Raw genomic sequence first — 14,172 nt, 5'->3', positions numbered from 1 at the left:
ACTATACTGCTTCGTGTAAGCAAGTATGAATGACACACATCGCTAGTTTTTCTTAACGCTTATGAGACCTACGGTTGACATCTTCATAAACCGTGACATGTTCTTCTGCAAAGGTGAAAAAAAAACCATCGCGGAAACGATAACCTCGTGACACCAATTATGAGGTCGTACGATATAAATCGCTTGTTTCATATACAGTTTAGTCACAACTTGAGCCCTCATAACTTTTCTATTGAATTATGATTTGTTTGACACGACGCAAGGGAAAATTCATTGAAGATTCAAATCGATAAATAAATTGTGGACAAAATAAAATGAGTTAGTTGTAATCTGTTTTGTAAACAAGAGGCCCAAGAGAAAACAACTGTATCGCTCACCTGAATATTTAAGCAGTCATAGCAAAATATAATCATTAAATACTATATTGCACTACAAATATTTCCCTCGCAAACTTTGTTGGCTCTATCTGTTAAAACTACCAGCAAAATATTAATATAAGATTCTATGCTTTTTATTCTTCTTCGTGAGTTGCTTGCTATATTTTCCCCCGTGACCTTGTAAGTAGGTCGATGTCAATTTCCTTCTCAAATTGGTTAGCTCTATTCCAAAATGCTACCAGCCAAATCTTATGAATCCATTCCTTTTAGTTCTTGAGAACAAATCCTTTAAAATGTTGTTGACCTCTAAAGTAGGTTAAGGTCATTTTCATTCGCAAACTTTGGTGAGCTCTATCCCAGGAAGTCATCAGCCAAATATTATAATTTTATGAATTTTAATTCTTCAGAAGAAGTAGTTTGAACCGTTTGACATATTTGAACGCTGTGACCTTGAAAGTAAGTCAAGATCATTTTCATTCGCAAACTTTGTTGGGCTCTATCGAAGGAATACATCAGCCAAATATAAAGATTCTATACCTTTCAGTTCTTCAGAAGAAGTCGTTTGAAGTTTTTGACATATTTGACCCCTGTGACCTTGAAAGTAAGTCAAGGTCATTTTCGTTCCTAAACTTTGTTACGCTCTATCCCAGGAAGCCACCAGCCAAATATAAAGATTCTATACCTTTCAGTTCTTCAGAAGAAGTCGATTGAAGCATTTGACATATTTGACCCCTGTGACCTTGAAAGCAGGTCAAACTAATTTTCATTCTCAAACTTTGTTGGGCTCTATCCAAGGAATACATCAGCCAAATATAAAGATTCTATACCCTTCAGTTCTTCAGAAGAAGTCGATTGAAGCATTTGACATATTTGACCCCTGTGACCTTGAAACCTTGACAGTAGGTCAAGGTCATTTTCATTCTTACTCTTTGATGAGCTCCATCAGCCAAATATAAAGAGTATATACCTTTCAGTTCTTCAGAAGAAGTCGTTTGAAGTTTTTGACATATTTGACCCCTGTGACCTTGAAAGTAGGTCAAGGTCATTTTCGTTCTTAACTTTTGTTAGGCTCTATCCCAGGAAGTCACCACCCAAATATAAAGATTCTATAGCTTTCAGTTCTTCAGAAGAAGTCGTTTGAAGTGTTTGACACATTTGACTGCTGTGACCTTGAAAGTAGGTCAAACTTATTTTCATTCTCAACCTTTGTTGGGCTCTATCCCAGAAAGCCACCAGCCAAATATAAAGATTCTATACCTTTCAGTTCTTCAGAAGAAGTCGTTTGAAGTGTTTGACACATTTGACTGCTGTAACCTTGAAAGTAGGTCAAGGTCATTTTCGCTCACAAACTTTGTTGGGCTCCATCCCAGGAAGCCATCAGCCAAATATGAAGATTCTATACCTTTTAGTTCTTCAGAAGAAGTCGTTTGAAAGTTTTTGACATATTTGACCCCTGTGACCTTGAAAGTAGGTCAAGGTCATTTTCGTCCTCAAACTTTGTAGGGCTCCTATCAACAAAGATTTCAGCCAAATATCATGACTCTAGGTATGTCCATTCTTCAGAAGAATTTGTTTAAAGGAAAAGTTGACAGACGAGGATGGACGACGGACGCCGCACCATGACATAAGCTCACTTGCCATTCAGGCAAGTGAGCTAAAAACAGTATTTGGCTTTAAGTTTTCTTCAAAATATTTCCAAATCCTGGACAATTTAGATTGTTTTTATTAATTTGTAACTGGAACAACAAATTAGGCTTGAGCGCAAAATTCAATCTTGAACACGAGAACAGTTTAATGATAACAGGCCTTGGTTTCTGTGCGGTATGACTTCAGTAACTTTTGTTTTTCTGTGATGCTTTGTGGTTTCTTGTTTGGAGAAACAAGACCTTTGTCGGTTCTAAATTTTGTTTCTCATTATAAAATTCAGGTTAGAAAATGAAAGTTCCTAGGGTTTCTCTAAACTCAAGTTGAAAGGTTTCGTTGAACTCGAATTGATTCATATTGTTCTTTGCTTTGATCGATTTCCTTCGTATGTCACGAGCTGTTTCTCTTGTTCTTGTTTTGTCGAATTTTATAAATGCCTCATTGCCTCAAGATTAAGTGATTCAAAAGTATTGAGGTTATAACACGTATTCATAAACATTAACAAATGTTTATCTAAAAGTTGGGAGTTACTTCCCTTGAACTATAACTTCTGAGACTTATTTTCCTCATTGTGTTCAGTCAGCTGAGAAGTTTTAAATATATATCGACCTGAAATTGATTTTATCATTTAGTACAGAAATAAGAAGATAAGTACAGATATTTTGTATCCTGAAACTTGAATGTCGGTCATTTGATCTGCAAAACATCCTCATGCATTCATTCTCACAACAAAGTCAGCCAAATAGATTTGGAATATATCATGATCAGCCATTCCCAGTTCACCGTGGCCATTTTGAATCCTGAATTAAAAAAGATGGTTGTTTAACATAAAGAAAATCCAAATATCTGACCACAATGACCTGTCTTATTGATCTTTAATTGCCAGAGTTAACGTTATGATAAACAAGTCTATATTCAGTTAGAGAGTATAAAAAGAGTATAAAATGTTCACCGACTCTTAGCATGTTTATCCAGCCTTATAATTTGATCTTCAATTGAAAGAATGGTTAATAAGGGTTTTTTCGCACTAATTATTTTAAAGCCTGTTTGTACATTTGTACAATTACAATACATTAACATGAAATATACCTACACTCTCTCACACAAACAATTACACATCTTCTCATGGTTCAGCATACATATTTAACACTCATCATCTTCATCATTATTTAAACGCAACATCATGACAATCATCACTCTTTATCATCATCAAAACAACAACGAAATGTTAAAATAATAATTATAATTGTTCATAATCATTAGGGCACTTGGTCCTCATAGTCATACCCATCATCATCGATCCCAACCGAAACCATCATCATCATCATCATCATGTCATCATCATCATCAACATCATCATTATCATCATCATCACCACCACCATCATCATCATCATCATCATCATCATCATCACAACAATCATAATTTTTACACTTAGTGTTAAACACAAAGCTAACTTTCGACAATTGTTTAAGTAAGAAGAGTTCATATCGTAATTTAACTACTTGAAGGTTAAAATTATTGGTACATTTGAGAAATTATGAAAGTATTAAAAACTTAACATTGCATTCATTGGATATTTTCAGTACGGTCATTATATAGAGATTTCATTTGATTTTTAACAATAGTAATGAACGTCATGGCGAATCCAATTGGTAAAATATATGCTGAGATACTCCATACGGATTAATGACATCTGGCCTGCTGTACTGCTGTCATTGATTAATGAAACAGGTCAAATTGTCGATTTTGTTTCAGAGTGTAAAATGTATAAACAAGTTAATATTTGACACATTTTTTAATTACATATTACCTTACACACGAACATTTCATAAAAGGTGTAAAGGCGGTCAAAAACGGGGCAAACGTAATAAAGTATCTAGAGATATACTGTGTTTCGCATTTACTGATTATACATGTATATATATTCTATTTTCTTTGCTCTGCTGTCCTCTATTTGGGGACACAAAAGCGACAAAAATAAATCTAATCCACCCATTGCAATATTTAGGATCTTTATCTTTCTTTCAACTTCTATCTACCTTTTATTTCCTAGCACCGTTCTTGGCAACACCTCACTTTTGGCCTTAATGTTGAGTGTTCGCCCAGGTGAGGTACAAATGTAGGCAATGAATTCTGTCCCCAGGCCGGGACATACCATTGTCCTTACAAATGGTAGTTGTTATTAACGTTCAGCATTTAGGGGAATGGCGACAACTGGTTCATCCTTTGTCAGTATGATGTGACCTGGCAGAATGCTGTGCTAGGTGCCTTCTGCATGGCATTTCAGTGAGATAGTACTATAAAGTCAGCATCAGATCTCGCTATCATAAGGAGGGAAGAAAACCAACATACCCCGTCTCCAGCATACACACACGCAAACACGCATATAAACTACACACATGCATGGAGGCACGTACGAAAATAACCTTAGCTGTTACTAGGACGTTAAACAGAATTTAACCAAACCAAAGCAATCCTGATAAAAATTGGTAAATTTTATTGACCAGCTTTCCTATTAAGGTGAATATATCATTCTGTGTATTTCAAATTGTGTCGGTTATATGGTGGATTATGTGTAAACTTTGATTATTAGTGTATTCATTAAAAGTATACATTGTAACAAATGTCTAAATCGATGACCTCACATAGTTAATTCAATTTACATATACTGGTTGGTGACTGTCTCAAGGCAAAACCCATAACTGTATTGTTGTTATTGAGATGTGAAAGTAAAAATAACATTTCATATGAAACAAATATTCAATCTGCCATTTTTGTTGTTGTTATTGAGATGTGAAAGTAAAAATAACATTTCATATGAAACAATTATTCAATCTGCCGGCCTTACATTAACAGTCATGCCGAAGTTGTATTCTATCACAGACTATGTGATGCTTCTTCTTAAAGCATCAAGCTCCGATTCAAGTGATCTGATTTTGTCCTTTTGTTGTTTCAGTTTTTGTTGAAGCATGCCATATGACACTGTAACAAGTGGAGTCCTTCTATGCAGACTGTCAGACTTTGCTGATTTTGACACGAACAGCCCATGATTGTACTCCCTGTCCTGCAAGGCTTTTCGGAATGATGCACAACTTGCACAGCTTGCACAGCTTGCACCTTCTACCAGCAAACAACACTTCACTGACCGTACTGTAGAGTTATACGAAACGTCTCCCCGACTGGCACAGAAGTCACCCTCGCGATATGCCCAAATTGATAGCGAGTTTGAATCGGTGAGAACAGATCCCACAGGAATTAGGTCTTGTAACTCCACATCCGGATTGCCAATACACACACTGTATTTACATAAACATCTCAAAAGTCCATGTACTGCTGACACTGAATCGTAGATAGCTGGCAAACCACTCCAAAGTTCATGTTCCCGAGATATGTCACTTCCGTGGACATTCACGGTTGCGGTGAAATCTTCTTTGATGGTTACACAAGTCTTCACAACAGATCTGTTGCCACTCCGATACAGCTGTAGCAGGTGAATGTTTTTGTGATGAGGATCTAGTAAAAAGGGGGGGTCTATACCAGTGGATAAATTGTTTCGAAGTGATGTGTAACGATCCAAAAGATGAATACCAGTTTCACTTAATGGTATGCTATTCACATTCACATCTGTGTTAGGAGTTAAGCTGGGGGGCTCCATTTTAACTGGCACATTGCAAGAAACGTCCTGATGGGTGTTGTGTGGCGGGGTAGTGGGCTCCATTTTAATGGGCACATTGCAAGCAACGTCCTGATGGGTGTTGGGTGGTGGGGTAGTGGGCTCCATTTTAATGGGCACATTGCAAGCAAAGTCTTGATGGGTGTTGTGTGGTGGGGTAGTGGTTTCTGTGTCCAGGGACACATTGCAGGCCACGTCCTGATGGGTGTTGTGTGGTTGGGTAGTGGGCTCTGTGCCCATGGACACATTGCAAGCAACGTCCTGATGGGTGTTGTGTGGTGGGGGAGTGGGCTCTGTGCCCATGGGCACATTGCAGGCAACGTCCTGATGGGTGTTGTGTGGTGGGGTAGTGGTTTCTGTGTCCATGGACACATTGCAGGCCACGTCCTGATGGGTGTTGTGTGGTGGGGTAGTGGGCTCTGTGCCCATGGACACATTGCAGGCCACGTCCTGATGGGTGTTGGGTGGTGGGGTAGTGGGCTCCATTTTAATGGGCACATTGCAAGCAAAGTCTTGATGGGTGTTGTGTGGTGGGGTAGTGGTTTCTGTGCCCATGGACACATTGCAGGCCACGTCTTGATGGGTGTTGGGTGGCGGGGTAGTGGGCTCCATTTTAATGGACACATTATAAGCGAAGTCTTGATTGGTGTTGGGTGGTTTGCTAGTGGACTCTGTGTCCATGGACACATTGCAGGCAACATCCTGATGGGTGTTGGGTGGTGGGGTAGTGGGCTCCATTTTAACGGACACATTATAAGCAAAGTCTTGATGGGTGTTGGGTGCTATGCTGAAAGGCTTGGTGTCAATACACTCATCGCAGGCCACGTCCAGAGTTGCAGGATGAAACATTGGGGTATCCATGTGGCAGGTCACATACATTGTGGAAGTTGGGTCCTGTTGCGGACAAACCTCCTCAAGATAAACAGGTGTTGGTGTAACTAGTCTTGAATGAGGATGAGCGTCACAAGGGTTGGTTTGCGCCTTCTTTGCTGCATATTCCATACGTCTGATGAAACTCTGTTTGGCTGTTGATTTGTTTTTGCGAGTTGTCAGTCTACTTTTTTTCTTCTTCTTTGGCATGCTGAAATTAGAAAAGATACATCAATTAAGTCTTATTCCAGAATGCTATTCTTTTCAATTTTAGGCCAGACAAAAAAAATTGTTTTGTTTTCTGTAACATTTTGGAAAAATTTAGGGTAGGTAGGTAGGTAACAAATTTTATTTTAACATATAATTTTAAATGGTTTATACAGGAAAGGGATTTGGACCTAACAGTGCTTCTTTAAAAATTGGCTTAAAAAGTTTAGGGTAGGCACGAAATAATAAGGTAGGTAGGGTTACCGGAAACACCAAAATATTTTTTGTTTTGCCTAATACAGGATTACCCAATCCTGTTTTTTTTATATTTACTGCAGTATATGTTTAAACTGACATAAATTATGTCAGGGTCATTGACATCATTATAAAAAATCATAATTTAGGATTCAGGTTTTGCTAATATTTACATTTCTGTTATATATAGTCTTAGGTAAACCTGAATCATGATGTGACGCCAGATTGAAATTATATCAGAAATTCAAATGGAGTTTGATCTCCAAGTGAAAGAATGGTTACTAAGTAGATTTGTTCATGCTAATTTTCTACAATTACAATACATTAACATGAAATATACCTACACTCCTCACACAAACAATTACATATCTTCTCATGGTTCAGCATACATATTGAACACTCATCATCTTCATCATAATTTAAACTCAACATCATGACGATAATCAATATACCCTTTATCATCATCAAATCAACAAGAGGTCCAGATGGCCTGTATCACTCACCTTTTTCCTTTGTTACATGAAACTGACATATAGGTAACTTAAGACCAAATTTGGTAACAAGAACACAAGACAATTTAACATCTCTTAAACGCTTCTCAAGATATTGCTGTTTGAAATTTGAAATTGTTATTTTAAAGCTTTTAACCCCATTTGACATTTGACCTCGCTTTTGTAATTAAGAAAAAGATTCGCACTGCTGGTCTTCATAACATATTCAAGTATCATGACTATACCAAATGCTTCTTAGGATATCGTGGTTTGAAGTGTTTTTTTACATTTTTGACTCATGTGACCTTGAAAGTAGGTCAAGGTAATTTTAAAGAGAAAACTGTATAGCACTCTATCCCTGGTACCTACTGGCCAAATATTATGACCTTATGGAACTTGAGAAGAAGATTGTTAAAGCTTTAAACCCATGTTGACTTTTGACCCCCATCTAGCACTTAAAGTTGACCTTAAACCTCATTACTGTGAATATGGAAAAATATTTGCACTGCAGGTCTACACAACATTACTAAGTATCATGACTCTAGTCCAAATGGTTCTTAGGATATTGTTGTTTGAAGTTTTTAACATATTTGACCTGTGTGACCTTTAAAGTAGGTCAAGGTCCTTTTAATGAAGAAACTTTATAGCACTCTATTCCAGGTACCTACTGGCCAAATAGCATGACCCTAGGTCCTCCAGTTCTTCAGATGAAGTCGTTTAAAAGAAAAAGTTGACAGACGGGCGCTGGCATGAGCTCACATGGCCATTGTATAAATGACTTTTTGGGATTTAGAATTATTTTTGGTACAAATGTAAGAGTTGTCTCTCTTTTTTCTTTAGTTTTTTTTTACATTTTGTCACCTATATTTTCTTTTTGTTGTCCTAAATGTGTTGCATTGGATTCATGTAATGGGCATTTTTGTTTGTTTTAGTGTTATTGTTAGAAAATTACTAATTTTTTTTGTATTTTGTTCATCAATATTGACATTGTCATTTTTTTATGTGTTATATTTCTAATAAACCATTGTTGCATCAAATAATATATATTTTGTTTCACTTCGTTCAATCAAAATTTCATAATTTCCCAAGAAGCTCTCGCAAGGTATGGGTTCTTGTTCACAAATGATTGGCTTATGCAATAGTGATGCCGTAGAAAAACAAGAGGCCCAGAGGGCCTGTATCGCTCACCTGCGCTCACCTGGAAATACTAGCAAAATCGAAGTTAGAATAGCATGATGCTACTGGAAGTGTACATGTATTACATGGTTAGTCAGGGGTTATATTGATATGCAATTGGACAAAATCTTGTCATTCCTAAAATAAAAGGAGGATATCGAAGAATTAGCTTTGTTTCCCCTATTGGGCCCCACCCCTCTGTTCCCAGGGGGGGTCAGACCCATCGTTGATACAAAATTAGATCCCCTTCACCCAAGGTAGCAGGGTCAACTAAAAATATAAAGTAATTCTTTCACCAATGAAAAAATGTTTTTTAAATACTTCATGGGTCAATTAATTGAAGAGTAAGCCATGTTTTTACTGGTTCCTGAACAATTGTATGCTATTAATAATTCATACTTTTTGAGGTCAACTGTAAACTCAAGGGAAACAATCAATATCTAGTACTGAAGTAAAATCACAGCAAGGTAGACAACCCTTACAATATTGTCATCCTAAAGTAAAGTATAGTTTATTTCTGAAATCTCAACATTTAGAATTTGGTCAATATATAGACATTTACTAACCCTACATCATTTTTTTTGTGGAGAACGACTATAGCAAAGGGGAGGCAACTCATACACAAACTGAAGTTGTGGCCAACATGCACGAACAAATCACATTAAAAACAACCTGTAAATTATCTACGACCTCTTACCAGTTGAAGTCAGCTAAGGGAAGCTAACTACTCGAATAAAATGATGAAAAATAAAAATGCGGATGTCTTGGGGCAACGCCATCGAGATTAGGATGAAAAGTGTGTTATTTTTTATACTTTAAAGAAGTGTTATTTTGTCAGCATTCGTGTGAACAGTGCATAATACCACGATAATGAGTTCCCCAACTAACTGAGTAGCTGTCATTCAATTATTACCAAGCATTTTGTTAAACAAACCAAGGTACCATATACAGCATTACCAGCGAAAGTGTCATGGCATTTTCTAACATTACGTAAGTATAAGAGTTATCTACCTTGGAGCGACCCCTGCTGACAATTGACGTGCCTACCCAAGGATGCTTTAGACCAAATATGGTGTGCCCCTCTGCCCCAAGGGGGCCACACCTACCATTTATATAAAATTGAGTCCACTTGGCCAAAGGATGCTCCAGGCTTAATTAGAATAAAATCCCTTAATCCCTACGATAGAAGGATTTTAAAGGTTTTACCTCTATTTCCCCTATTGGGCTCCGCCCCTCTGCCCCAAGGGGTGCCACACCCACTATTTATACAAAATTGAGTCCCCTTGGCCCAATGATGCTCCAGACTAAATAAGAATATAATCCTTTAATCCCTAGGGTAGAAGAAGGATTTTTAACGTTTTACCTCTATTTCCTCTATTGGGTCCCGCCCCTCTGCTCTCCGGGGGGCCACACCCATATTTATACAAAATTGAATCCCCTAAGGATGCTCCAGACCAAATTTAGTCAAAATCTACGTGGCCGTTAAGGACTAATAGCGTTTTAAATGAAAAGTTGACAGACGGACGACGGACGCTGCGGTATGGCATAATTATAAGCTCACCATATGGTCCCTCAGACCAGGTGAGCTAAAAACCCAATGCCTCATTACAATTTTAGGCGAAGGGATCCTTAGATTTAAACAAAGGGATATAACTCTGAATATAGTGGGGCAGGAGACCTAATTCCAGTGCACTGCACACTTTCTGTTGGTGATGCAGTTATACTTTAAGTTTCATCAAGATATCTTTAAAGGTTTAAAATTTACTTGCCAGACAGGAATTTACTGAAAAAGTTGCACTTATTTGACCTTTGAGGGAAACCAATTTTGTATAAACCATGGGTCTGGCCCCCTTGGGGCCTGATCATGAGGAACGGGGCCCAATAGGGGAAATATAGCAAATTTTTTAAAATCCTTCTTCTTCTGTAGGAATGAAAGGATTTGGTCCATATTTGGTCTAAAGCATCCTTTGGTGAAGGGGATCAAATTTTGTATAAATCGTCGGGCCGGCCCCCCAGGGGCCTGAGGGGCGCAGCCCAATAGGGGAAACAGCAAATTATTCATTAAAATCCTTCTTCTTCTGTAGGAATGAAAGGATTTGTTCCATATTTGGTGTGGAACATCCTTGGGTAAAGGGGACTCAATTTTGTGTACGCAGTGGGTGTGGTCTTCCAGGGGGCAGAAGGGCACGGCCCAATAGGAGAAATAGAGTTAAAACCTTTAAAATCCTTTTTTGACCATCGGGATTAAGGGATTTTATATTGTTATTTAGTCTGGAGCATCCTTGGGCCAAGGGGACTCAATTTTGTATAATTGATGGGTATGACCCCTAGGGGCATAGGGGTGGGGCTCTGTTTGAAGCTTGTTCTCGCTATATCTCAAGTACTGGATGGATCTTTCTGAAATTTCATATGACAGCACCTACCATGGAGTGCTATAACTTTACTTCATACCAATTATTTTAAACATATTCAGGTGAGCGATACAGGCCCTCTGGGCCTCTTGTTCTAACTTAAGTCTTAATAACTTTTAAATCCCCTTCATATTTTTAGAAATTTGATTGTAAAGTGTTTAAAGATAATCAAATTCCTCAAAGATGTTAAAGTTTTCATGTAGGTTGCGAGGTCATTTTTGTAATATAATTGTTGTTATTGAGATGTGAAAGTGAAAATAACATTTCATATGAAACAATTATTCAATCTGCCGGCCTTACATTAACAGTTATGCCGATATTGTATTTTATCACAGACTATGTGATGCTTCTTCTTAAAGCATCATGCTTTGATTCAAGAGATCTGATTTTGTCCTTTTGTTGTTTCAGTTTTTGTTGAAGCATGCCATATGACACTGTAACAAGTGGAGTCCTTCTATGCAGACTGTCAATCTTTGCTGATTTTGACACAGACAGCCCATGATTGTGCTCCCTGTCCTGCAAGGCTTTTCGGAATGATGCACAACTTGCACCTTCTACCAGCAAATAACACTTCACTGACCGTACTTCAGAGTTATATAAAATGTCTCCCCGGCTGTTGTTGTAAAGAGGAGTTACAGCAGATTTTGGACGCTAAACGTAGCTTATATACAAAAGCTGTTATAACGACAGAACCAAACTTTGGGGCACACTGTCCGACAGAACCAAACTTTGGGGCACACCGTCTGACAGAACCGAACTTTGGGGCACACGTCCGTCTGACAGACCTGAACTTTATGGCATACTGTCTGACAGAACCAAACTTTGGGGCACACCGTTTGACAGAACCAAACTTTGGGGCACACTGTCCGCCAGAACCAAACTTTGGGGCACACCGTCTGACAGAACCGACCTTTGGGGCACACCGTCTGACAGAACCGAACTTTAGGGCACACCGTTTGACAGAACCAAACTTTGGGGCACTCCGTCTGACAGAACCGAACTTTGGGGCACACAGTCTGACAGACCTGAACTTTGGGGCACACTGTCTGACAGAACCGAACTTTTGGGGACACCGTCTGACAGAACCGAACTTTGGTGCACACCGTCTGACAGAACCTAACTTTGGGGCACACCGTCTGACAGAACCGAACTTTGGGGCACACTGTCTGACAGACCTGAACTTTGGGGCACACTGTCTGACAGAACTGAACTTTGGGGCACACGTACCGTTTGACAGAACCAAACTTTGGGGCACACCATCTGACAGAACCAAATTTTGGGGCACACCGTTTGACAGAACCAAACTTTGGGGCACACCGTCTGACAGAACCGAACTTTGGGGCACACCGTCTGACAGAACTGAACAGACATTAGATTCAGTTTTTTCCACAAGAACTTTTTGGCTACAATTATCTAGGAAATATTTTACCCAGTTAATAAGTCACTGGTGGTCCACTTCATCAAAGGCTTTTGAAAAATCCATAACGGCTATATCAGTTTGTTTCCCATCAGCTATAGGTTATCGAAGGTGTCAGTAGTGTCAAGGTGACAAGTTGGGATTTACAACTGTGTTTGGAGTGAAAGCCGTGCTGGAGAGGGGTGGAAGGTTATGACTATCTAGATGTGACATTATGATGTTAGATACGAGGATGTGTTCAAAGACATTGCTAAGTACAAATGTATATACATGTTTCGGCCCACTAGGATGGGCTGTCATCAGAACCAAGCTGATTTAGGTCGGCTCTACTAAAAACCGATTAACAACCATTTTAAGATTATTAATGCTACCACAGAATTAGATTAGGTTATCTAAGTCCTTGATGCTACAATTTCTGATCTATGGACTCGGTTGAAACCACACCTTACATAATGAAACACATATCCAGGAGTAAAATTATCATGTAAGTAATTATGTCTTATAAGTTATCAATAAGCAAGTTAAGTGGTTCCCTCAACCACGGACGCTATGGGTCACAGCACACATAAACAGTGCATATATGTGTATTTCAGATATTTCTATCGAACTCCTGTGTTTTGACCTAAACTATGGTGATACACGTTCGTGAGTGCGGGGGGGGGGGTAGATTCGTTTTCGGTAAAAATGCCACAAACTAACACCCCAAACGTGTAAATTACTCTGAACACCTTAGTTTATGTCCAAATATAGGTGTAATAAATTCGCAGGATCTGTAATGATATACAGTTAGGCTCCAAATGTTGGTACAATCTGCAACGGTGTACTGTGGGTTCGCTATACATTTTCGCATTTTGAGACATTTTGCTAGTATCGAATCTAGACAGAAGTAAAGCAAAAGAATGCTTACTTTAAACCTCGGCTGATGTCACGATTAAGGATTAAAGAAAGGTATCTTTTCAGCGATTTCAATTCTCTTTCTTCGTCGAAGCGGCGTTGTTGTTTTTTCTTTCAAATCACGTCTTTAATTCAAATCTCGCGTCGCGAGAACTGTCATATTTCTTCATTCTAATCTATTTCCATGATTTCTACGGACTTAGATAGCTAATACCGTGATATATGTATTGATATATCCAGAGACGAATAATAACATATGTTCATATAATAAATTATTCGAAATAAGGTATGTTTCCAGTTGTTTGTATACTGCCTTCTCAAGTATTTTTGATACAATGCAGAGAATACTGACTGGTCGATAGTTTTCAGAGGTTTTACTTTTGCCATTTTCATTCCTTCAGGGACTTTACGAATTGATATACCCAGAGACGAATAATACATGTATTATACGTCTCTGGATAAAGGGGTTCGACGCTTTACAGGAACGGGCAGGAACGGGCAGAAACGGGCAGAAATGGGCAGGAACGGGCAGAAACGGACAGAAACGGGCAGGAACGGGCAGCAATCTATTAATAATTATATACATTAATGAATATATATATTAGATACATTTAAGTATCATTATCGGGTATAAGATCTATTTGATAAAAGGATTGCAATTACATGATCGGGGCAGAATCGGACTAAATTATATATATACATTTATGACGATATTACTTATGATACCTACATTTATAGTATCATATATTTTTTT

General features: G+C 38.3%; 1 protein-coding gene across 2 annotated transcripts; it reads right to left on the bottom strand.

The window, feature by feature from the left end:
- Window positions 1-4,274: 4,274 nt before the first annotated feature.
- Window positions 4,275-13,595, bottom strand: LOC110460463. 2 transcript variants are annotated; one of them, XM_021513393.1, is made up of 3 exons: window positions 13,432-13,595; window positions 6,085-6,778; window positions 4,275-5,769 (listed from the first exon to the last, which is right to left on the bottom strand). In XM_021513393.1, the coding sequence occupies exons 2-3, from the start codon at window positions 6,775-6,777 to the stop codon at window positions 4,909-4,911; spliced, it is 1,554 nt and encodes a 517-aa protein (XP_021369068.1). In that variant the 5' UTR covers window position 6,778; window positions 13,432-13,595; the 3' UTR covers window positions 4,275-4,908. The 2 variants fall into 2 exon arrangements, with proteins under 2 accessions (XP_021369068.1, XP_021369069.1); XM_021513394.1 differs by having other exon boundaries at window positions 4,275-5,776; window positions 6,092-6,778.
- Window positions 13,596-14,172: the final 577 nt, after the last annotated feature.

The sequence above is a fragment of the Mizuhopecten yessoensis genome, unplaced genomic scaffold (genome assembly GCF_002113885.1).
Source record: "Mizuhopecten yessoensis strain PY_sf001 unplaced genomic scaffold, ASM211388v2 scaffold10403, whole genome shotgun sequence".
In the NCBI taxonomy this organism is placed as follows: domain Eukaryota; kingdom Metazoa; phylum Mollusca; class Bivalvia; order Pectinida; family Pectinidae; genus Mizuhopecten; species Mizuhopecten yessoensis.
Note: the sequence above shows the minus strand (reverse complement) of the source record. Positions and strands in the feature narration are given on the sequence as shown.

Coding starts and splice junctions, on each gene's coding strand:
- LOC110460463 (XM_021513393.1), bottom strand. CDS start 6,777: ATGCCAAAGAAGAAGAAAAAAAGTAGACTGACAACTCGCAAAAACAAA. Junction 5,770..6,084: donor CACCACACAACACCCATCAG/GACGTGGCCTGC, acceptor AACACCCATCAG/GACGTTGCTTGCAATGTGCC.